Raw genomic sequence first — 27,319 nt, forward strand, 5'->3', positions numbered from 1 at the left:
ATTTGACTTAAGTGTGTGGGGAGGGTTGTAATGGTTTCATGGTATGCATATATCTTCAGTAAGCTAGAAGAGATTACTGAGGCCATTGCGTATTTGTTTATCTGTGCATTTATTTCATCACAAGCAGACATCTCTGGTGTACTCAATCAATAAAGTGACTATAATTGGTGTGTTTATGTGTGTGTGTACTGGCTAAAACAGAATAGCTCTATATTAGCTAATTAAGTTGTATAATGAGGAAGCATACCAAGTTATTATGGAAGAAACACTCTAAGCTATTAATAGGTGCTGAAAAAAAGATGCTTAGATTTTGCCATAAAGACTCCAGTTTGGGGGAAAAAATCATCTATGTGTCCTAATAATGTTCCTGCTGTATAAACAGCCAACATTCAGAATATTCAAGTACCTATATTATACCAAACACGTAATGCTGTCTTATCCAGAAGCATTGCGCCTGGAAAAAATATTTATTACACCAATCTGTAGAAAGGGAAATATAAACAAATAAAAATAAAATATGAACAAATAAACAACTCCTTAAAATTATATACCAATATGGCCATCTTCTTTGTTGGGTAAATGTTCTGAAAGATATTTAATCTACTTATTAAAAGATTGAGTGAATAACTGAAATTATATTTATATAATGCAACATGACTTTACAATGAGTAGGCTTACTCTCACCAACCTGGTTTAATTTTATGTCCCATTTAGTTTAGCACCTGATTTGGTAGTTTATGTAGGTCTTATTTTTGGGATCTTACCAAAGAATGAGAGGGGAGGATAGAGGAATGGCGAGGATGCAGGGAGTAGAGGTGGCAAAGGTGGATGAGTTTAAATACTTGGGATCAACAGTTCAGAGTAATGGTAAGTGTGGAAGAGAGGTGAAGAAGAGAGTACAGGCAGGATGGAGTGGGTGGAGAAGAGTGTCAGGAGTGATTTGTGACAGACGAGTACCAGTAAGAGTGAAAGGAAAGGTCTACAAGAGGGTAGGGAGACCAGCTATGTTAAATGGGTTGGAAACAGTGGCACTGACAAAAAGGCAGGAGTCAGAGCTGGACGTGACAGAGTTAAATATGTTAAGATTTGCACTGAGTGTGAGGAGGGTGGACAGGATTAGGAATAAGTATATTAGAGGGTCAGCCCAGGCTGGAAGGTTTGGAGACAAAACTAGAGAGGCAAGATTACGTTGGTTTGGACATGTGCTGAGGAGGGATGCAGAGTATATTGAGAAAAAGATGCTAAGGATGAAGCTGCCAGGTAACAGGAAAAGAGGAAGGCCTAAGACAAGGTTTATGGATGTGGTGAAAGAGGACATGCAGGTGGTTGGTGTGACAGAGCAAGATGCAGAGGACAGGAAGAAACAGAAAGAGATGATCCGCTGTGGCGACCCCTAACGCGATCAACCAAAAGAAGAAGAAGACCAAAGCTTTTAACACTCTGCCACATTTTTAATAATGCTTTACAAAGTTACAATTTAGTCCTGTGTAAATGGATAAATAATTATCTTGTAGGACAGATACAAAATATAACACTGTAAGGAATTTAGTCTAGATATTTATTTACAACCCATGGAGTTCCACAAGGTTCAGTAATAACTCCCTTATTATTTTAAAAAAAAAATTTTTACTATGCTAATTTGCAAATCTTGCTGAACAAACAAATTGCAAAGTGGGGTTTAGGATATTATTGTAATAAATAATTATTTGATACATATCACTAAATGGGCTAAAGATGTGGGCTTCAACTTCAGCGTTAACATACGTTCCCTTCTATTTTGGGAGACATGCACTTAGATGCACTGTAGTTACAAACTATATTACTCTTGAAGAAATTCAAAACTATAAAGACCATTGTATAACAATAAGTAACAATCTGTCCTTTGAGATCAATGTTAACAATATTCATACTACAGCATTAAAACAGACGGGCAGAATAATTAGATATTTCTCCTTAGGAAATGAACATGGTGAAACTTTATACTACTTAAATAAGACCTTCACTGGAATACAACAACATGTTTTTGTGTATAATGAAAACCAACTGGATAAAATGGAATAAGTACAAAGCCAATATATTAACATATTCACCATGTTAAAGCATTAAACTATTGAGATAGATGCATAAGACTGAACTTATTTACATTTCATTACAGATAGTTTCATAGTGAAGAAATAATGGTACAACGAACCTTCAATAATAATATTTTGAAAATAGTATTTGATTTGAATGTATGTACAAATTCTACAACTAAGAAATACATTTTAAATTTTTATATACATTTGAATAAGACTTTCTGGAAAACTATATTACCCAAGCACTTTCAAGTAAATTAGAACAGACTACCATGCAGCCTATGTTCTTCAAATAATCTGAATACTTTCAAAACAAAACTTGGACTCTTGGACAGGCCACAAAATTTTCAATTTAAAATTGAAGGAGTATTTCAGTGTATTACTATGGCCTTTAAGCCTATAAACTGTTTCTACAAATTATGAACTGGTCTATTGTTCCATTATAACTTTTGAATTTAGCAACATATGCATTTAAATACAAATAGCTGTCAATGAGTGAGGTTCATAAAATTGAAGTATACAGTGGAATAAGGTCCAACTCCCAGATACTGTTTTGTGGCATGCTTATGGGGGTGAGATGTGAGAAATGCAATTTACAGACTCCATGTTGTTACATGAACAGTGTCAGTGCCAGTGGCATTTCTTGAGGTCCTTTATTCCTTTATCATATATATTTTGCTGTGAACATTGAACCATTTCTTAACACTTAACTATCACTGAATTGCCTACGACTTTGGCTAAATCTGTCTTCCTTAACCAAATTCTGCCAACCTGATGTGATCTCATTAAATGGCTATGTAGAGGAAAAAGAGCTCCTTTTTACAATTGTATGCCTCATTCTCTGTACCTTAGTATGAATACTATCTTGTTGTTTACATGTTGGTGACTTCTGGCATGATCTACCCTTCTTATTCACTAACATGGTCTGCTACCTCATACTTCTGTCTCTCTCTCTCCATCCATTTCTCCTATCATTTTCATGATGCAAATCACCAATTCAAGATAACAGTCTGCAGTGGCACATGGCTGTTATTGTGTACTTCACAAGGTACAATATGTTTAGTTGTGTTTTCGTTTCATCACAAATAACTATGTGATAGTTATCCTAACCTTTTATGCAGCCACATTAAATGTTATATAATGCAACCTTATTAGAGTTTTATACAACTCAGAACAAATCATGGTACTTATTTCTTAAAAAATTATTATATCACAAAAATACAAAATAAAAAAAAATATTACCTGGCTCTGGGAACAGTTGTTTCTCTCAGCCTCTATCTTCAGTGATATTGCATCTGATGTCCACTTTGCCAACCAGTAGTCAATAGCCACCATTACAGAATGCTTTAGGAGTTGTGAAAGGACTAGCAGTGGCAAAAGAAGAATCCCTGCAGAGCTTAGATACTTGCAACAGGCTTGCCAGGGCATTTTAGCTCTTTGATGCAGGACCATGGATAAGCTATCCTCATCATCACTTTCAATGGAGTCTTCTGAAAAAAAAAAAATAAAAGACATGCTGTTAGCTCAGAAGTTTATGCACTGAATTAAAGCTTTGCTGAAAAAAATATACCTTGGAAAGACATTAATCCACAAGACAGATCTAGAACTATGCAATTTTGACTTAGTCTAATAGGTAGGTTTATTATCAGAATAAGGCAATTGGTGATCCCAATCTTTGTAAAGGATCAAAAATGCATAGCTGATCTCAGATAACATAATGTTCTCAGTGTAGTAAATCATTTTTAGTAGCTTTCATGGTCCTTGATATCTTTATGTTGTCGTTTTTTCTGGAAATTGTGTTAATGGAATATATATGACAGTTACAGAATTTACAAAATAGGAACTAAGATCAATGATTTTTAGATGGACAAAGGAAATTCTTAAAAAAGACATCTTGAAGCAAACCCAGGTGAACAAATAGAGTGAGTGACATATTTGTTACTTATTGGAAGGATTTAGGCATCAGATCAGTTGTTTTACAAACCTGAGCAGAGAATGGGATTTTGTATCTACCAGATAACTGTTTATTCCTGAAAAAGCCATGTCAGACTCAAAACCAGTTACAAGTGGCGTCCCACAAGGCTCAGTCCTGGGACCTCTCTTGTTCGGTATATATTTTTCTGAGGTACAGGCTAACACGGGAGGACTGTGGCTGACCAAGTTCGCAGACGACTGCAAATTGGGTGCCATAATTGACTCTCCAGCTGACACAAGCATCCTCCAAAAGGGTCTCACAGAGACGGACAACTGGTGCCAGAGCCGTGGCCTAAAGCTAAACACCAAAAAGTGTATAGTTATACCCTTTGGCAAAAAAAAAGTACCCACAAATTACCACATAGGTGGTAATCCATTAAGTACGGAAGAAGTAATTAGGGACCTGGGGACCCAAGTTGATAGTAATCTCTCCTTTGACAACCACATTGCCCAAGTGGTTAGAAAAACCTTCTATATAGCCCACCTTAACATGAAAGGATTCACATCTAGATCAAGGGAGGTCATAGTGCCCCTTTATTCATCCCTCATAAGGCCCATAATAGAATACAATGCCCCATTTGGGATGTACCTTACCCGACACCTGCAGCAACTGGAAAGACCCCAAAAGTACCTCACAAAGAGGATAAAGGGACTCAAATAGATGCCATATGCTGCTTGGTTAAAGAAACTCCAGCTCTACTCAGTAGCATATCGCCTACTTAGAGGCGATCTATGCCTGACGTATAAAGCCATGTCAAACCAGGACTTAATGGACATGCTCCACCTCAGAAAATCCAAATCCCTTAGAGCTACGAGGCTCGAGGGACTTGAACCTCAGAATAGAAATAAATAGGACATGCTGGAGGGACAGATTCATAACCCAGAGGCTCCCTTCACTCTGGAAAAGAATCCCAGTCCATCTTAGGCAGAGCCCCTCACTGTCTCTCTTCAAGAGGAATCTTGACGAGTGGATGGGAGATCATAGGTTTACCCCGGGGATTACTTCTGTGTCACTACTAGACAGAGGCACAGTAAACTAACCTAAAAAAGGGCACAGTAAACTCAATTCAATGGGTGGTAATAGCCAAACACACTCTGGCTAGGCTTATAAATTCCCTAGGGCAGATAGCCTAGTATGAACCTATGAACCTAAAGCTCTAGGGTTAGATCAATGGCTGCCGGTCCTAGGAAAGGACTGGCATTAGGTCAGTGGATGACTATCTATGACAGAGGATTACGATTAAATAAGTTATTATGTCATTGAGACAGGCCAGGGATTACAACACCAACTGACTTCACTAATGGAGACAAAAGGCAAATTAAGCACACTAAAAATATATCACAAGGAGAAAAAAACAAAGGAAATTAAAAAAGAATTCCTTAAATAAATGAGACTGAATGGGATACAGAAGCATGATTTTCTTTTCTATTATCATTGTCACCCAAGGAAATTAAGGCAGGGCACAGGATCACTCCACATATCCACAGGCTCATCCCGTAGCTCCATACCAATGGGAGTATCCTTATGCTCAATGAGAAATATCTGTTGGATTCAGGCATGAGACTGGATAGGGAGCAATGGCTTAGTGCATGTAAAGAGCAGGACTTGACAGCCCTAAGGACATAAATGCAGTTGATCAGAAAAAAATTACCATGATGTTTCTGAAAATTGTTATGGAAAGAATTCTGCGTACAAGAGAGCATTAAATACTGTTTTGCAAGAATGTCAGAAAAGTGGATTGTTATTGTAGTAAACCAAGATGAAAATAGACCAATGCCAGACAACAAAACCAAACTTTGACTTAGGAAATGCCACACATTTTATTAAAACACAAAATATAAAGTGCAAAGCTTTTGGGTGATACCCTTCCTCGGTGCAAGTACCATTAAATTACTTAATGCAGTTTATAAAGCAATTTAAATCCAAATCATATGACACAGCCCTCCAATTACAAAACATTAAATCCAATTAATAGAAATGGCCAATGAATACATGAATATTATAGAAAGCAATATGCTAAAAGAACATTCATCAACATAAACTAAAATCAGTGGTACTGCATTTGTTTCTTTATTAAAATAGGCTTAATACTAATTACACTACTATTTATGTCTGGTTTGGAATCAGCTTGTAGCCTTAAAATCCATTTGTATTCTCTGATCCCAAGAATGTTGTTAATATTGCCCCTCTGATATTTTTGTATATAACGTCAATTGCTCTAAATTTAAATTCATAATTAAGACAAACTTCCTTACTATGTTTTGCCAGTGCATTGGTTTGAATATTCCTATGTATATCAGACTTATGTTCTATAGTACAATCTTTAATTCCGCACATTTGCCAACATAAAAAGCCGAACATCTAGTACAGGTCTCCAGATATACTATATTGATACTATTACTTGTAGCATAATACTTGAAAATACATTCCCTTCCACATTCTTGGATGTATAAAAGTACTGTTAGCAATGATATATGTACAGCAGCTACAACTGTAACAGGAGTAGGTCCCATGTTTATTACTCACCATTTTATGTTGATCATTAAATTTAAAATCTTTATAACGCAGTCAACTTTTTAAATTTGTTTCGGTTTCTATATGCAAAACTTGGTTTCTCTGCCAATATGTGTTCTAACTCTGGCATTGCCCTTAAAATATTTCAATTCTTAGAAATAATTTTCCTCACATCATTAGTTTTTCTACTATATGTAGTAATATACCCAAGACTATTTCTCTGTGGATACCTCTCAGAGTTTGAATTATCAATTATAATTTCTCCAAAGAATGATTTAGCTGGTCTGTCTCTTTCTAATAACTTCATTTAGAGTTTCTTGTATAATGCAGTCTCATAGCCTCTTTCTCTGAATTCTGAGATCACTTCATTCATTTGTTCACTGCATTTTTCTTCATTCATATTTAATCTACTAACTCTAGTTAACTGTCCTTTCACAATTCGCTTGAAAACATGTGGTGCGTGCATACTTTTTCTATGTCTATATATATATTCATATGTACTTCATTTTTATAAATACTTGTATATATAATTCTTGCATTTTTTATCTAATTTTATTTCTAAATAACTAATCCCATTAATAGAACATGTCATTTTAAATCTTAAAAAATCTGTAGTATTGTCAAGGTATTTTACTTATGCAATAAGTACAATTTCATCCCCTTCCCAAATCAAAAAACAGTCATCAACAAAATGCTTATACAGCAGTACCGCTGAGTTTACCATGTTCTTATTACTATAGATAAACTAATTTCCACACTGAATACAAGATTTGCATAAGTGTTTGCTATGGCAGTACCCATGAATATGCCAGAGTTTTGTAAATGCAATTGATTTTCAAATAAAAATATGTTTTTAGTTAAGACCATCTCTAGTAGCTGACACACATTTTCAGTCTCTCTTACATACATATCTGTATTTGTACAAAAAAAAATCACATATAGCATTTAGGCCATAATCATTCAGGATAAATGAAAAAAGCAAATTAATATCAAGTGTTTCAAATAAAAAGGCAATAGCCAAGTTAGAAGAATACCATTCATAAAATTTAGTTAAAAAATCCTTGGTGTCCTATAACTCTGAGAATATGACAAATATTTGCTTAAAACTGATTGTAAATATACAGAAATTGGTTCTGTGACCCAACCCTGTCCTGATACTATTGGTCTCAAAGGGGGATAGTCAGAGATTTGTGCACTTTCAGTAGCCCATATAGTACTGGAATTATCATAATAGATATACATATAGGCAAAGTATGCACACACCACATGTTTTCAAGAGAATTGTAAAAGGACAGTTAACTAGAGTTAGTAGATTAAATACGAATGAAGAAAAATCCAGTGAACAAATGAATGAAATGATCTCAGAATTCAGAGAAAGAGGCTACAAGGGCACAATTATACAAGAAAATCTAAATTAAGTTATTAGAAAGAGATGGACCAGATAAACCATTCTTTGGAGAAATTATAACTGATAATTTAATCTCTGAGAGATATCCACAGAGAAATAGTCTTAGGTATATAGTAGAAGAACTAATGATCTGAGAATAGTCTTAGGTATATAGTAGAAGAACTAATGATCTGAGAAAAATAATTTCTATGAATTGGAATATTTTAAGGACAATGCCAGAGTTAGAACACATACTGTCAGAGAAACTAAGTTTCACATATAGAAACTGAAAAAAATTAAAAAGTTGACTGTTAAAAGATTTTAAATTTAATGACTAACATAAAATGGTGAATCATAAACATGGCACCTACCCCTGTTACAACTGTAGCTGCTGTAAATATATCATTATTAACAGTACTTTTATATATTCAAGAACATGGAAGGAATATATTTTCAAGTGTTATGCTACATGTAATACTATCAATATACTATATCTGGTGACCTGTACTAGATGTTCTACTTTTATGTTGGCAAATGTAGCTGTAGAATTAAAGATCATATTAGAGAACATAAGTCTGATATATACATAGGAATAGTCAAACCAATGCACTGGCAATGCATAGTAAAGTTGATTTTAATCATGAATTTAAATTTAGAGCAATTGACATTATATACAAAAATATCAGAGGGGTCAATATTAATAAAATTCTTGAGATCAGAGGATACAATTGGATTTTAAGGCTAAAAGACGATTGTGAACCAGACATAAATAGTGCAATTATATTAAGCCTATTTTAATAAAGAAACAAATACAGTATCACTGATCTTACTTTATATTACTGAATGTTCTTTTATGATGTTGCTTTTATAATATTCAAATATTTACTGGCCATTTTTATCAATTGGATTTAATGTTTTGTGATTGGAGGGCTGTGTCATGTGATTTGGATTTAAATTGCTTTATAAACTGCATTAAGTGTATTAATGGTATTTACACTGAGGAAGGGTAACACCTGATAACTTTGCACTTATTATATTTGCACTTTATATTTTGCATTTTAATAAAAAGGTTGGTGTTTCCCAAGTCGAAGTTTGGCTTTGTTGTACTGTTTTTTTAAGACTCATAAAAGCATGAGTATCTTAAAAATGATGAACTTTGCATATAAGACTTCTAAATAATGAGAATCCCTCAGTAACAGAGCTTATGAGAAAAATATAATGGCTTTAATTTTTTGAGTCCCTTTTCATACTTGTGTTGTTTGTTCAGTAATCATTGATAAAATAGCAAAAATATTTAAAAATCCAAAGAGTTACAAAAATCATGTCAACATCTCACAAGACAGCAACTAATCCAAAATGCTACAATTCTGAAATCTGGAAGATGGCACACCATTTTAGTTTTGTAGCAAAATGTTATTGATAGAAGATTAAAGTACCTTTTCTGCAACTCATTAGTATGGCCTCTAAAACAAATAATGTTCTATTAAACAAAGATCAGAAAGTATTCTTTTGCTGAACATCATTTATTACCTTGTAGATAAGAGCCTTTTCTTGATTAATTTAGTAATCAGCAAATATGTTGTGGAGTGTTTCTCCCCGGGCCTCCGCTGAAAACAGGCTCTGTGGAACCTAGTCGGACATTCCCGGTCAACAAATGTTAAATAAATAAAAATAAAAATGTTTTAAAAATGAAATGAAACTAAACTTTATAGGTTCATAGGTTGATACAGGGCAAGCTGTAACTAGTACCATTAGAAGCCTAGCTAAATAAGCCTATTAAATTTCTATACACTTTTATAGTATTCAATTCCTTTGCAAGAAGGCCTATGTAGGCTAACCCAGGGAGATATTTATGATTGAGGATCATCCATGTGATACCTACAGGCATCTAATCCTGCCTGTATATATTAACATTAGTAACTGCAAAGAAAATGTGCATACAAGCTTTTGACAATTTTTTTCTTAAAGATTACATGACAGGCACTTCATCTACACTGATATCTGACCTCTGTCTAGTTCAGCTAAAGGGAAGTTAAGTTTTGTTCATATACTAATTATTCATACTGTCGTAATTTTCATATTTTTGTACAGATCCCAATAACCAAGTTTCTTAACTATAACTGCTAAGCCTCATCTGAAAGTTTGCATTTGGATAAGCAAAATCTGCTTAAAGCATACATGGATTTTGAGTTGTCACAAAGGTATTGGAATCTGTTTAGAAAGTAATAATAAATTAGTATGTACTATGCTGATTTTATCTTATAAAACTCAGATGCAATACCTTGAATGTAACGAATGCCACCAGTTAAAAGACAAGCCGAACAGTTTGAGCTTTATACTTCATTTAGTAATGTTAAAGGATGTAGAGTGATGGACATTTGTTTGAACTGTGAAGTTATTTATTTTTATTTATTTTATTTTTACATTTGTTAACTGTGTCGGTGGGCTGATCCATGCACCCTTTTCAGGCACAACCTGAACCTAATGGGCAAATTACAAAGACATGTAATTTAAACAAAAAGAGTGTAAATACAAAGAATTATATGCTAAAACATTTCAAATATGTATAAAAACGCAATGAAAAGTATACGTCATATAATCAAATACAAGATACATGCAGTTCAAATGAAATGAGAATAAGTTCACATAAGCCAAATCATCAGATATATAAACTAACTACTTCTAGTAATTTGAATTGATTTGAAGATTTGCAGTGCCATATAACAGATTAAGAAACACAAACATGAAAAGAAAAAAAATGCATAGATGTCATCATGAGTACTTTAACACAGAAGTTTAAATGTTTACACCTAATAGCAATTAATAAAAATGGATCTAAAAGTAGAGAGTTAATCTGTATCCCTGAAGCAATTGCATTTATTTATTTTATTTTAAATAAATAGGTATGAAGAGACTTTTTAAAGCATTTTAGTATGTCAGTTTCCCTAATATCTTCAGAGAATGGCTTCCAGTTTGCTGGAGCAATTTTGGAGAAGGATCTCTCAGAAGGAGCAGGAGTATAGCATGGCCATTGTAACTTAATTTTTTAGGGAATATGAAAGGGGTTTAATTATAAATTTATTAAGGAGAGGGGGGTGGTATCTTGCATGTACTGCTTTGAAGATGAGAGTGTTAAGGAGAAAAGTAACTCTAGCAATAAATGTCAACCATTTCCATTTGCTTATTTTAAGATAGTGGTGCTCAATTTTGCTTGAAAGGACAATAAAGTACATGATTTTCAGCAGATTGCAGGAGACTAGAGTTTTGTGTAGAGCACAGAGTAGAAATAGTTAGACCATATTCTAATCTGGGAATTAGTACCTTTATAGCTATGGATCACCTGGATATAACTTGATTATTTTTCAAAGGATGCAACCACTGGAAGTAAGTGTGCAATATTTCAAACTGCCACAGTTGAGAATGATTTAACAGCAGTTTCTCAAAGCACTAATTTGCAAAAATAAATCAAAATAGTCCAGGTAGAACTAGAAAGAAATTGCAAAATTAAGGGGGAAAAAATCATTCAGAGCTACTCATCAGCAACTGCAAGATAAAGAGAGAAAAGAATTTGAGATGACATATTCAGTCACCTCCATGCAAACTAAACTAATGTCTTTTGGCTTTTCCCGGTTAGGGGTCGCCACATTGGGACTCTGGTCTGCTAATGATTGGCAATGGATTTTTACGGTGCTGAGGTGCCAGCCCGATGCCCAACCTCCAAAGAAGGCACACCCATTCATGCATGCACCTACCTGCATGTCTTTAAATATCACTCGACCGCGGGGAGGACATGCAGACTCCACACAGAAGGCGCTCCAGCTGACAATCGAACTGAATAACCTCTTCACCTCCATAACAACAAATTATTAAAACCAGTCTAGAGGGCCACAATTTATAGTGTAATACTTTTCAAAATCATAAATATAAACAGACCATGGAACAACAAATACAAAATCAAAGACAATGAAGTAGGCAAGCACTGTTCAAAATCATCTGGATACAGTCAACGAACAAAAACAATATGTTTAAAAATATCTTTAACTGACTATGATGAAGCTGAACAACAATAACTAATCATAAACATAGTTAAAATCTTTGAACTGTAAACCAGTGGACAGAACACACAACACATCCTTTCAGAAATGCAGTTCTTTGGCTGTGTCTGCTTAGTTTCAGGGCATAAGTGGCTTTACTACACAACTCTCCAGAACCCCTGTTGTGTGACAGGACTCAGATGGCTCAGTCTATTGGGAATATGACTATGATGGAGGCACCAATGATGCTGAATAATTCTTATATTCTGTCTGGACAATAAGAAGTCTGCTTGCTAATCTTTTGTACATTTAGCATGTCATGTGTAGTGACGAGTCTGTTCATTCTTGATATGTGACTGGTTTTCTTCAAATTCAAACAAACTTATTTAATTTTCACTAGTTTGTCAATGCTGTAATCTTACTTCATCTGATTTCTGCTAAGTGCTCTAGATAGACCACCTACAGTTTATGGCTTCCATAATAACAAGAAAAGCTTTTGTCTGACTATGCGATATACATGGCCTGTTTATGAGTGTCCTTTGCTTATATATTTTCCCTTCTAATTGCTAAACACACACAATTTGTACAAAAAGTTACATCTTGTGAATATATATTTAAGAACATACTATATCAAGTAGAAAATGAATTGACAAATGAAAAACTGAAGAAAAGAACACACTGTGAACAAACACCAACACTTCACTCAGCTCGATGAAGAAATAAATGTAAAAAGCTGTTCTTATTCACTTTAATACCAAAACAAAATAAAATTAAGCGCTTTTTGTTTGGGAAATATCCAAACTTCTTCAGATGTAGAGCAAGAACAAAAACAGTCAGCCCAGCAAAAATCCACTCTATATCATGAAGAGTTAATTGATTAATTGCCTGCAAGTGGATCACAGCACTTATTTAAAATTACACTTCACAGTTGCACTGTTTTGCTAACAAGACCAAAATGAACCTAAAAAACTTCAAGACTTTACAAACATCATGACAACCATCCAACCAAATAGCATGTAAAAATACCTAAGAAATTACCTAAAACATTTTTACCTAAGCAAGCTTTTTAATTTTAATATACTTGCTAAAGAATAAATTTGATACCTGGGGGGGCACAGGAGTTTAATAACAACTGCCATTCCAATTCCTGTTCTTCGAGGTGTAACTTAACAATGTTACTATCTAAATACCTCACATTCTCGTGTGCAGCTACCTGTGTTATGACTAAATTTAAAACCATGGCCGTGGTTATCTTTACAGTGCCTAGCTAGAGCATTATCCATTTTTTGTTTACCAATAGCATAGATGTGCATTTATTCTGCTGCATTTGTTACTGCTTGTCGGTAGCCAGATTAAATTGTTCTGCATCTACCCTGTGGTGATTTCAAAACTGCTGAGTGAATCTACAAAACTAAGTGCCTTTTTTCAATTTATTCTGACTTATACTGCACTTGATTATGTGTGCCATTGTATTACATCTGCACTATATTTTTTCATTGTTTTACTGTTAAACTGTTTAATTCACTAAGTGTGAACTGTTCGGCTGTTATATTTAAGTGTGTATCTGGTCTCCTGTGTTAAATCAGTCTAAACAAAGTTAATTATCTTTAGCATAGTCTGGTTGCAGGTTTTGCTGTATCCTGATTTGTTTGTGTGATTTCTTTGTTTCCTGCTACAAGTCTTGTGTTGGCTGGGGCCAACCTGCACTAAGTGGGAGTAAGTGAACTGGTTGGATCTGATCTGTCATAAGGTGTTTAGCTAAGAGCTCTAAGACAAGGCTGGATTGGTCAATTCCAGTATTTCTATTTTACTTTTGCTTTTGTGGTATTTAATCCCAGTGTTTGCAAAGATTTGTGGTTGTTTGTTCATCACACACCGCTGCAGCACTGTTTTAACCCTCTGCAAGGTATGTCAGTTGCATTTCTTCCCTTCCAGCACTCCTGTGTAAGTGAAGCCCTCCCTTGTAGCTTCTGTACTGATTTTATCCAGCCCTACTCGCACCTATAGGTACTCTCCTCAGATAGTACCCACTCTACTATCCCTGACCTCTCTTCCACAGATTCTGACAAGCATGGATAGACAAATTCCTGTGATGTCTCCTGCTAGTCTGCTTGATATGGGCATCCTGAGATAGTGTAGCAACTGCCTCATGTACATGGACAACCCTGTACTACTACCACCTAGGAACACAACATGTTAGAGATGTAGTTACATTAAGAACCTAGAATCCTTGCTCTTTCTATCACAAGCCGTACAACTGGCACTGAGAAGGTTGTCTGCACAAACACTACAAATGCCACACCTCTAGCACCACCCACACCTATACAACACACTCCTACATATACAGAGGTTCTCAACATAAACATACCTAAACAAAAGAGAACTCTGAGGCAAAAACACACATGCACAGCACTAAGCACCACAGATAGTACACATGCCTGTGTCTCACAGATTCTAAGGCCCAGCCACAAACCCAACATACTAGTCATAGGGGACTCTGTCATGAGACACACAGATGTACCCCTCACCAGGCTGAACAAGGAGAAAGTCACAGTAAGTTACTTGCCAGGTCCTAGAATCCACCATATCACACAAGTCTCTCAATAACAGATACTGTTATGACTCTGTCAGAGTCCATGTTGGTGTGAATGTCTTGAGATGTACCTCTTTGGACTATATGAAGAGAGACATGATCGAGCTTGCTGAATATGTCTCAGGCAGGTATGTCCCTAGCCTTAAGTAGCATCCTACCGTCACCCAGAATGATGCCTCAATACAAACAGAAAATGAATGACCTTAACAATTGGCTTAGTTTCTGCTGTCATTCCAAGGGGATTCAGTACCTGACAGCCTGGGATGACATGATTAACACACAGCGATGCTTTGCCAGAGATAGCCTTTATCTGTCCCCCCTGGGGTTCAAGATTCTGGCAAAGGCTCTTGCCTCCCCCATAGTGCCTTTTTTAGGAAAAGTCATAAGGACAAAATTACCAATGTGAAAACTTCGTCCAAATGAAATTTAAAGGTCATGCTGCTGAACGCTAGGAGTCTTAACATGAAACTGCACTCATTGTAAGCATTCCTCACCCTGGAAGATGCTGACATTTGTGCAGTCACTCAAACCTGGTTCAAAGCTGTGAAGAGCACTACAGCCTTACCAAGTTACTCATCCTACCATACTTTCAGACCCCAAACAGAGGGCTACAAATCCAAAGGAGGTGGAGTTTCAATACATTTGTCAAAGACATACACACCTCCAGGCTGGTCAAACAGTATGATGCACAGGAGATACTCCAGATGTAGTTAACTGTTGACAAAACACCTATTCCAATCATTGCTAGCTACAGACCCCCCAACTATGACTCAGGATGCCCATTCCACCTATCTGGACTTAACTGAATCCATCAAGATTCAACCCTCTACCCTGATCCTGGGTGACTAACTACCCAACCATAGAGTGGAAGACCTATTCTAGTCCAAACACGAATACCCAGAGACTCCTCAACTTCGTCAATGCCAATACATTGGATCAGCTCGTAACACCCTCATGAGAGGTGAAAATATTCTGGACCCGGTACTAACCAACATGAGAAGCCACTGTAGCACCCCTACAGTGTCATCCTGCTTGGTAAAATCTGACCACAAAGTGATCACTTTCAAAGTCATCATCTCCTCTGACTCACCCCTTGCCAGGGTCAAGCAACAAAACTTTTCCAATGCTGACTACAACCTCCTGACAGCAGGTATAAGCAACTTCACAGCCACCTTCCCTTGAAACTAGCACTAATGTCCAAGCCTACACCAAAAAACTATATGAGCACCTATATAGCTGAATGGACTCAGTAATACCTGACAGGACCAAATCATCTTCCTTAAGGAAGAGTAAACCTGCCTGATGGACAGCAGCAATAAACACACTCTATGACAAAAGGAAGAAATTGCTGTCCAGGATAAAGAAAGAGCAGCTGCCAAGTTGGAAGTAATTTCTCTTTTATCTGAACAAGCAAATAAGGTCACTGTCGAAATGCTCTAAGACTAACTTCGAGCCCAAATTGGCCACATCCACTAACGACAATCATAAGGTCTTCTTCACATATGTCTGCAATCTCAAAGGTAACACCCAAATCTGCTCTGAACTGGTGGTCAAGAACACCACATACACAAACGCCGTAGATCTAGCCAACCTGCTGGCAGACAGGTTCAGTGAAAACTTCACCCCCCCCCCCCCATCTCCACCATCAGTAAACAGGAAGTCCCCAGCACCTGCCATCCTACTTTCATCAACAGGGAACAGGTCTTTAATCCCCTCTCAAAGGCAAAAAATACAGTCTCCATGGGACCCAACAACATTCCTGACTGCCTCCTACATGAACTCAGGCATGAGCTCTCAGCACCATTAGACACCCTCTTCAACCAAAGCCTGAGGACCGGCTTCATCCCAACCAAATGGAGGACAGCCACTGTCATCCCTCTACACAAAGGTAGTGTGTCCACCATACCAGACAATTATAAGCCCATCAGCCTAACTAGCTTGATCTGCAAGGCCATGGAACACATTATGATGGACCTTATAAACAAGGACATTGGCACTGGAAACATCCAAATGCTTGACCCAAGAGAGTTTTGATTTGTCAAAGGGAGATCATGCCCGTTAAACTTGGCTGACTTCTTCGACAGTCACCAAAGCCATGGACGAGGGGAACACTGTGCACACTGCCTACCTTGACCTAGCCAAAGCCTTTGACACTATTCCCCACTGAGGCATAATAGATAAACTCTCCCAGCTAGGCATCAACTCACATGTTACCATATGGGTAGCTAACTGGATCACTGATAGAAACCACTCAATCAAAATAGGGGAAGCCACCCTATTAGTAGATCCATAATGAGTGGCATACCCCTAGGATCAGTCTTGGGGCATCTACTGTTTGGGATATGCTTTTCTGAGGGGCAAGCCAAAACCAGTGGTCTGTGGCTGACGAAGTTTGCAGATGACTGCAATCTGAGTGCTGTCTTAAATTCCCCTAGTGATGTGAACATCTTCCAAGAGGGCCTTACCCAAACTAATGACTGGTGCCAGAAGCATGGCCTTAAACTGAATGCAAGAAATGCATCATTATCCCCTTTGGAGAAAATGGCACCCCCACTAATTATAACATTAATAACAACATGCCAAGCATTTCTTTAGGGACTTGGGCACCCAGGTTGATAGCAAACTGTTTTTTGACCACCACATTGCCTCTGTTGTATGGAAGGCTTCCTACACAGCCCTCCTCATATGTAAGCATATTTCATCCAGGAACAAGGTGGTCATAACATTCCTGTACTCCTCCCTTATCAGACCCATTATTGAATACAATGCCCCCTTCGGCATGTACCTTTCAAAACACATGCAGCAGCTGGAGAGAGCACAGAGGTTCCTAACCAGGAAAATCCAGGGTCTCATAGTCCTATCCTATACAGATAGGCTAACAGCCTTCTCCCCCTCTACTCAGTCTCATACAGACTGCTCAGAGGTGACCTGTGTCTGGCTTACAAGCCTGTCTCAGTCCCAACCTCATATGCGTAAGTCAAACTCCACTTGAGCAACCTGCATGCAAAGTCTCAACCTGGTCTGTGACATTAATAGAACTTGTTGGCGGGATAAATTTGTGTCCCAAAGACTCCCCCATCTGTGGAAAAGAGTCTCTCACCATGTTAAGCAGAGTACCTTACTAGCCCTCTTTAAGAAGAACCTGGACAACTGGATGGGAAATAGAAAATACACTCCTGGGATCCCACCTATGTCTCTGCTGGACAGGGGACAAGGTGATGACTTTGTGAGAACATGGGCAAAATTCTTGGCTAGGGTTATAAGGGCCCTCCATGCCAACAGCCTAGTATTGTCCTATGAACCTATGAACCAAATGTAGCTTATATTTCCCACGTCTAAGATATAAATAGAAGAAAGAGAGAGAGAGAAAGAGTAAAGTACAGTTGTGTACACTTACCATAAATGTAGATGTTCGAGTGTATTCACTGTTGCAGTCATTACATTTGGGTAATCTGCTGGCAGGTTGTCCTCAGTCAGCCTGAATTCCAAAGTCTTGGGTCCTGCGTCGGTTGCTGTCTCCTCTTCCATGACGTCAGGTTGTCAGGGGTATAAAACAAGCAGCCGACGCCATTTTCTTTAGTTTTTCTTACTCCAGATGTCAGGTGCCCCCAAAAAGGTGGCAAAAAAAAAAAATATATATATATATATATATATATATATATATATATATATATATATATATATATAAACTATATATACATGCAACAATACAAACTTTACCTTCATCTACAAGCAAATACACCACATAGGTTGTAGAAGATAGTGAAGGAAAGAGAAACTCCAGAATATATGGGGGATGGTGGGCGGGTAACCTGGAATGCAACAGTGAATACACTCGAACATCTACATTTATGGTAAGTGTACACAACTTTACTATGTTCTTCGTGTTTCACTGTTGCAGTCATTACATTTGGGTAGAATCCCAAAGCTATGGATGGAAGGCTGGAGCTAAACAGCATTAGGGGTGGCTATAAGGCCCTGCAGAACTGCAGTGGCAAAGCCTGCCCTGGACTTAGAGTAGAGAGGCAAATGACAATGCTTTGTATAAGTGTGAACAGAACTCCAAGTAGCAGCCTCTAGAATGTCTTTGGTTGGTACTCCTCTGAGAAAGGCTGCTGATGTTGCTGCAGCTCTGGTGGAATGAGACCTAATGCCCTTGGGCACAGGTTTGCCATGGTGTAAGTAGCAGAAATGAATGCAGTGGCTTATCCACTTTGAACTAGTCTGCTTTGAAATAGCCTTTCCTTCTGATCCTGCAGCATAAGTCAATTGTAACTGCTCAGTTTTTCTTAGAGTTTTAGTCCTGCTCAAGTAGAATCTTAGCTGTCTGTGTATGTCCAATGAATGCAGAATCCTCTACCCCTTGTTCTGCAGATTTGGATAAAAGGTTGACAGATGAATAGTTTGGTTAAGAGCCACACTGGAAACCACCTTAGGCATAAATGAAGGATTGGTCCTCAGGGACACTCTGTCTGGCTAAAAAATGATAAAAGGCTCCACAGCCATGAGGGCCTGTAGCTCTGAGACTCTTCTTGCTGAAGTAATTGCCAGGAGCAGAGCTGTTTTCCATTATAAGAACTTTAGATCTGCAGTAGCAGCTGGTTCAAATGGAGGCAGGGTGAGCTTTTCCAACACATAATTGAGGTCCCATGCAGGAATTGGTGATCTTCTGGGAGGCCTTAAAATGTTGGCCCCTCTAAGATACTGCTTTAGTAAAGGATGAGAAAAGATTGGTGGCTCTGTGTTGTAATGAGCCGAGATGGCGGAAGCATGGATTTTTATTGATGAAAAAGATAGGCCTTTGTCAAGCATCTCAGTCAAGTATTGTAAAATCTGAGGAATATTTGGCTCTGCTGTATCAGTTTCTTGTGCTTGGTTCCAAGCACAGAATCTCTTCCATTTATCAGCATAAGATTTTCTAGTACTAGGCCTTCTGGCTTCCAAAATGACATCCATCACAGCTTTACTGAGAGGTGTTGTTTGAATAATTACATGATCAGCCAAGCTGCCAGGTTCAGTGTCTGGAGCTGGAAATTGAGACATGTTCCTTAGGATTGGGTACCAGTACTGGCGGGGCCAGTCCAGGGAAATTAGTATCATCTTTGGTGTCTGACTTTTAGTAGTTTCTTGGGAAGAAGAGGCAGGGGAGGAAAGGCGTAAACTGATAGGTTTTTCCAACTGAAGGATAGGGCGTCCACTTTCCATGCTTGTCCGTGATAAGTCCTTGTGCAGAATTTTTTCAGTTGATAATTTTGAGGAGAGGCAAATAGGTCTATGTCCGGTCTCCCCCATTTCTTTATCATCATGCTGAAGACTTGTGGATCTAGTTTCCACTCGTGAGGGTCCATAAGGTTTCTGTTTAAGTCATCTGCCAGAGTATTTTGCTTTCCTGGCAGGAATTGAGCTTGAAGAAGTACTTGGTAAGTCAAGGCTGTGTCCCACAGTGCCATGGCTAGTCTGCAAAGGGGGTATGAGTGCGTGCCCCCCTGCTTGTTTATATACCACATCACCGTGGTGTTGTCCGTCTTTATCAGTAGTTGTCCAGGATGAAGTAAGTCCTTGAAGGCTATCAGGGCATTTTGAACAGCTAACATCTCTTTTTGATTGATATGCAGATGCATTAGTTTTGGGGTCCATATGCCCTGAATGCATCTTCCCACCAGGTGGGCCCCCCATGCATAATCTGTTGCATCTATTGTTAAGGTATGGCTGGCAGGGGGTAGAGTGAAAGCCCGTCCCATGTTCTGGTGACATGCCTTTGCCCACCATAAAAACTTCTGTTTTAGGCAGGGAATGAGAGGAATCATTGCTTCTAGACTGTGACAATGTTGACTCCATAAACGTTTTAGGTACCATTGTAGTTTCCTCAAATGCAGTCTTGCATATGGAATCAGTAGGATGCAGGATGCCATGAATCCCAAAGCCTGCAGAGTTTGTCTTGCAGATAACTGGGTTTTTGTTGCCATCAGTTTGAAGTAAGTAGTCAGTTGCCTTTGTTTGTCTGGCGTGAGGAAAGCTATCTGGTCAGTTGTATTCAAGCTTGAACCCAGGAATGTTATCTTTTGAGAGGGTACCAGTTGTGATTTATTTTCGTTTATTGTGTACCCTAGGCATGTTAGAAGCCTTTTCACAAATGCCAGGTGCTGAAGAAGAATGTCCTTGTTCTCTGCTTGAATGAGACAGTCGTCCAAGTAAGGATAAATTTGTATACTTTTTTGTCTGCAAAATGCAATTACTGGTGCCAGGCACTTTGTAAAGACCCTGGGCACAGTAGATAAGCCAAAGGGCAGCGCAGAGAATTGGTAATGCATAGAGCCAGCCTTGAAATGGAGGTATCTTCTGCAGGTTTCCCCTATTGGGATATGCAGGTATGCCTCTTTTAGATCTAATGTCACCAGCCAAGCATTCTTGCCCAGCATGGGCAGAAGCTGCTATAAAGTTAGCATTTTGAATTTTGGAATGTCCAGGTATGTGTTCAAAATTGATAAGTCCAGTATTGGGTGCCAGGCCTTGTCTTTTCTGGGTACCAAGAACAGTCTTGAATAAAAACCTTGTCCTTTTTCCTGTTCTGGTACTGGCTGAATAGCCCCCATATCCATGAGGGACGTAACCTGTTTCTGTGCCTCTGCCCATTGATTTTTTGGCAGATCAGGCCAACCGTTTGCATTGGCAGAGTATGGAAGTGGAATCTGTATCCCTGAGATACTATGTTTAGCACCCTGAGATACTATGTTTAGCACCCACTTGTCCTGGGTTATTAACTGCCAATTTTGAGCATAACATGCTAATTTTCCCCTTAAGGGTGCTTGGTGATGGCAGAGGGAAGTCATTGAGACTGTTTTCTATAGAGTTGCGCTTTATCTCCTCCAGATTTGGAGGTAGAAGCATCCCATTGCTTTGACCAGTAAGAATCTTGTGCCTGGTATCTAGAACCCTTAGGGCATCTGGATTTGCCCCTTTGAGCTCTGTTGGACACAGGAAAAGACCAATTTTTTGTAGGCCAGTGTCTACTGAATCTTGGTGGCTGCACTTGTATTTGCATAGACTTAGCTTTGTTTTCCATTTTCTTTAAAACCTCTTCTGCCTTAATACCAAACCGAGTATCATGCTGTAAAGGTGCATCCAGTAATTTAGCTTTAACATGATCAGGCACATTTTGCTCTTTTATCCAGGCATGCCTCCTAATCACAGATCCAGTAACTGCAGCCCTGCAGTAGGCCTCTAAGGATTCAAAATCAGATTGCAAAGTATGCTTTCCAACTTGTTCTGCTGCATGCAATAATTCCTGCAATTCTTTATTTTATGCACATTCAGAAATCAACATCATTTTCTGTTTCAGCAATCCCATAACATGTTGTTGATACTTGAGCATATGAAACTGGCAGTCTAAGGGCCTAATTGCCAAGGTTACAGATGTATAAGCCTTCTTTCCCCATCTATCCAGTGCCCTTGAATCTCTGTCAGAGGGGGTAGGATTTTTTTCTGTTGAGGCCTTAACCCCCTTTGGACCCTGTGAAATAGTTTCAGGGTCAGGAGGGTTTCTAAATAAAAATTTGTGTGAATCAGGGACCCTGTAATATCTGTCTGGCTTGCTGGGAGCCGGAGGTAAGGAGTCTGGAGTCAAGCTCGAGTCCAAAAACACATCATCCACAATGTCTAAAACAGGAGGTATGGCTAAAGGCCTATGCTGAGGGAGAAGAAGAAAATCCCTGAGCCTCTTTTTTGATTCTGAGAAATCTTGACTCTCCCAGTGAAAAAGCTCCCTCAAAGTATGCAAGGTTTCTCCAAATGAATAATCCTCAGGAGATGATGCAGATGGGATAGATTCCTCTGCATCAGAATCCTCATAGGGAGGTATAGATAATTTCTGATCAGAAGAAATAGAAACCTGATCTGAAGATTCATAATCAGTGTCTTGCCTAGGCCTCTTATCAGGAGGGGGTTGGGAACCCCTGATCAAGGTAATTAGGTCTTCAGCTATTTTGATCATCTGTTTTTAGGCATAGAGGCCTGTGCACGTGGCTCATGCATCATTTTTTTAGCTTTAGAAGTTGCTTTTGTCTTTGATTTTGAAGCTGGTGTCAGTTTTATATAAAAATGTTGAGGCCTGAATACACCCTCAGAAGCCAGCGCCTGCTCAGCGGCTCTGGACCCATCTGAGGGAGAGACATCCATGGGTACAATACTCTGAGAATCTCGCAGCGTGCCGGACTCCACATGGATCTCGGTAGGGGCCTGCGACTCGAAACTAGCGGGTATCAGGGGCTGTGAAAGCGCCTCACTGAGTACCGGTGAACCAGCGACTGGCTTAGGAGAAGCTTTGTCGTCAGTTTTGGACCTCGATGGTCTGTCTCTGTCCTTTTCTTTGCATTTTTTTGTGTACTCCGGTAGTCGGATTGCTATCCAACGACATTTCAGGGTAGTTATAACTGTTTCCAAAATATTTTGAGGCAAAAATATACCGACACTTAATAGTGCGTTGGTTAAATCTAGCACAAAATCGACAGCCAGGCACATTGTGATCAGGGCCTAGGGAAGGAATACAGTATAAATGAAAATCCTTATGAGGTATTTGCTTCCCACAAGTAATACAATTATTAACTTTTTCTGACACCGGTATGGAGCAAGAAAAAAGTGTCCCCAACAGGGTACTTAGCTTTAGTGAAGACTTCGGTTCTGAAACTCGAACTCGAAAATTTCAGGAGTCGGCTGACCGGCACTTGCGAACTGCTTCTGCTTCTGGCACTGCGCGGCAAGAAAAACTAAAGAAAATGGCGTTGGCTGCTTGTTTTATACCCCTGATGACCTGACGTCATAGAAGAGGAGACAGCAACCGACGCAGGACCCAAGACTTTGGAATTCAGGCCGACTGAGGGCAACCTGCCAGCAGATTACCCAAATGAAATGACTGTAACAGTGAAACACGAAAAACATCTGAAAACTGTGAGTTTCCATTTGCTGAAAAAACTGAAGTTGATCCAACTGGAGAACTGGGAACTTTGTGATTTCTTTTGGGATTATTACTCTACAGTGCATTTACATCAGACAACACTCTCTAGGGTGTAATGTAGAATACTAAATGATTCTACTGTGGTTACACCATTGCTATAGGAATGAAAATTCCCTGAGTCTCAACTCCTGGAGACTCTATTCCCTGACAATGATATAATTTCCACTGAAAAACATTATCTGGAATCATGCAGGTGCTAAGTGCCATTTCTGGGTGTTGTCCATTCCCTCTTGCATTGCAACCATGGCGTTAATTATATTAATTAAGGGGGAACAGGGGTACTTGATCCCTTCAAAAAATACTGAAAACAATATTTTTGGCAAATTCAACTTGTTTGGGAGTTGAGTCTCATGAATAGCCATTCGTCAACTCATATTGGATGGAGAGATGAAAAGTCAGTAAGCAAAGGAGCGTAGTACTGCTGAAATTGAATTCATCCTCAAGTCTTGGTGAGTACCTTTGCGAGGTGGACCCTGTTTTTCACAAAATCTTACCAAGGCGACACTGATATATAGACTGTATTTATATATAGCATATATCATGGATAGAAGTAAATCAAAAATAAAAAAAGATAATTGGGGGCACAAGACCCAGGATAACAAAGTGCCCAATCCTGGTAGGTGCACTGGTGTCAGGACTAGAAAAAAATGACAGTGTAGAATCCTCAAAATACGGAAACAATCCTACAATGGGGCCAGGCCAGGCTCATGGGGAGGATGGCCCCCTGTTGTAGAAGGAAGTAGTAGTCCACAAAAATGACAAAAATTGATTGGCCAAAGAAGAGCCATAAAGATGACAGAGTGGACTATTGAAGATAAGAAAGAAATTATGTATTGTTATTATTATGTAAAAAGCCCAGAATTTCCAGACACAAGATATACAAAATGATTAAGAGAGAAATTAGAGGAAAGAAAATACTTCCACATGAAAACTGTCACAAGCTTCAAATAAGAATTTGCATTCATTAATACAACAGATTTTTTGAAAAACAGTATATAGATCAAGAAACTTTGATCTCTTTGGAAAAAGAAGCCTCTGAGGAAGTGAGAAAATATAAACAACAAAACCTAGAGATATTTGAAAAATATAAAAAAGAAATATGGACATGGGAAAGAAAGAGAGATTTGATATGGTGCACTATTTATGCAAAGGAGAAAGCCAAGTTAACTAATATACAGAAGGCAGTTTCAAAGATATTCGAAGAAAAATACAGGCAAAGGCAACCAGTTATGGAAAATTTCACAATAAAAAGACTAAAAGCACAAAGATTTAATGTAGAAAAGACAATTAGTAAAGTAGAAGTTAAAGAAATAGAAGTTGAAGTTATGGTGTGCCTGCGAACTGAAGGATTTAATATAGAAGGTATAAAACAGACTACATCACAGCATGATGGAGTGAGTCCCCAGAATAAGGAAAAGCAAGAAGATAAGGAGACATGTGAAGAAGAAATATGGACAGGGGAATGGAAAAGAGATTTAATGTGGTGTAATATTTATGCAAAAGAGAAAGCAAAACTAACTAATACAAAAAGAGCAGCACCAAAGATATTTGAAGAAAAATATAGCCAAAGGAATCAGGATATGGACAACTTTACAATACAAAAATAAGAAGACTAAGAGGAAAAGCAGAAAAAGAGATTAGTAATGGAGAAGTCAAAGAAATAGAAATTGTGGTAATGGAACAGCTAGAAAGAGAAGGATTCAGTGTAGAAAATCAAATGCAGAAAGCACCACAACAGGACACAGCAATGGATATCCAACTTAAGGGGAAACCAGTGGAACAGGAAGCAACAGGTCAGGTGCCATATCAAGATATTTTGGAGCATTCCACAGGAAACCAGTATAAAAGTTCACTTGAAGCTAGACAGGAAGGAAAGGAACAGGAAACTGTGGAAACTCTGATGCAATGTTGAGGAGTGGTATGGCAGTGAGTTTCCATATGACAAAACAACAGATGATACAGGATGAAATTGAAGAGAATGTGCCACAAGAAGATGTTATAGAACTTTCTATAGAATCCCCACAGGAAATGGAAAACAAGGGATGTGCCCTCAGTATGGAAGAAAAGGAGTTAAGAGAAAAGTTACTTGATTTAATAGACAAAGACAGATATATCAAAATCAATGAGAGAAATAGACTGCAGAAGGTTAATAAAACCCCAAAAGTCAGAAGCTTGATAAAACAAATGAACACAGTAATTAGGACTGTCCACAGAGATCCATGCGATATAACAGAAGTAAACAGAATATATTACTGTGCTGCTAAATTAATAACTGATAAAATTCTACCACAGGAACATAGGGTAGCAAGGGAAAAGGGTAGTGAAAGAGAATACCATCATGGAAATATTGAATAGAGAAAACCAGAAAGCAGCTAAGACAAGAAGTGTCATTGTTAGAAGATTATAGAAGCGGGAACAGATTAACAAAAATATTAAGAAAGATAGATGTGATAAAAGCAATGCACAGTATTAGAACAGACCAGGATCTATTATGCACTACTGGAGATAACAAATTAAAAATTTCAAAACAGGTGGAAAGACTCAGAAGATACAAAGATAAATATAAGGGGAAAGCACAAAATAAGCAATTTACTGATGACCCAAAAAAGTTTTATAGAAAATTGGGAAATAAGGTAAAAGGAATTGATAGACTGCTGAAAAAAGAGGAAATAGATACATTTTGGAGAAGTATCTATGAAGATCCTGTGGAACATAACAAATATGCTAAATGGACAGAAGAAGTAAAAGAAAGAATAAGAAATTTAAAGGTACAGGATATGAAATAGGATGAAGTAACAGCCAGAGAGATTGAAACAAAGTTAAGAAAAGCCTCTGATTGGAAAACCCCAGGCCCAGATGCAGTACCTAGCTTTTGGCTTAAAGTATTAACTTATTTACATGAGGATCTAGCCAAAAGTAAGAACTATTTATATGCACACCCCGAACAGACACTGCACTGGTTAACAACAGGAAAAACAATGCTTTTACTTAAGAGTGAACCTGCAAGCTACCCTAAACATTATCGACCAATAACTTGTCTTCCGACAACGTAAAAATTATACACGGGGATTGACGATGACAGAGTTTATAGTCATTTAGAAGAAAACTCAATGATGGCAGTAGAACAAAAGGGCAATAAAAGAAAGTCATATGGAACAAAGGATCATTTGTTGTTAAATAAAGTTATAGTGGAGAACTGTAAGAAAGGGAAGAATCTAAGTATGGCATGGTTTGACTATAAAAAAAATTTGATGGTATCCCACATTCATGGATAAAAGAGTGCTTAAGAATGTTTAAGGTACATCCTACACTGATTGGTTACATTACAGTAATCATGAAACAGTGGCAGACCACTTTGCAATTAAGCCATGATAAAGGACAGAATATTATCCCAGGGATAAAAATCCAAAGGGGGATATTCTAGGGTGACTCCCTGTCACCGTTGCTATTTTGCCTTGCCATTAATCCATTAAGCTGTTTACTTAACAGCTTAGGTCATGGCTATAATTTGGCTTCTAGAAAACAACAAAGTATAATAACCTCTCATCTTCTCTTTGTCGATGATTTAAAATTGTATAGCTCATCAGATGAGGAATTGAAAGCACAGCTACAGGGTGTCAAAACTTTTTAAGATGATATTGGAATGTCATTTGGTCTTGATAAATGTGCAAAAGCAACCTTTAAAAAAAGGAAAATTTGCAGCACCAGGAAAACATCAATTTGGGGCATGA

The 27,319-nt window shown here is 38.0% G+C and overlaps 1 protein-coding gene across 6 annotated transcripts in view; it reads right to left on the reverse strand.

Annotated features, from left to right (window-relative positions):
* Positions 1–27,319, reverse strand: part of ABCC8 (ATP binding cassette subfamily C member 8) — a 2,552,355-nt gene that overhangs the window by 606,360 nt on the left and 1,918,676 nt on the right. For all 6 annotated transcript variants that reach the window (XM_044082872.1, XM_044082868.1, XM_044082869.1 and 3 more), the window contains one exon: positions 3,318–3,565. In XM_044082872.1, coding sequence (XP_043938807.1) covers positions 3,318–3,565 — 248 coding nt within the window. The remainder of the gene's footprint in view (positions 1–3,317; positions 3,566–27,319) is intronic.

Source organism: Protopterus annectens, chromosome 9.part0, assembly GCF_019279795.1.
Source record: "Protopterus annectens isolate FY-2018-M chromosome 9.part0, PAN1.0, whole genome shotgun sequence".
Taxonomy (NCBI): Eukaryota; Metazoa; Chordata; order Ceratodontiformes; family Protopteridae; genus Protopterus; species Protopterus annectens.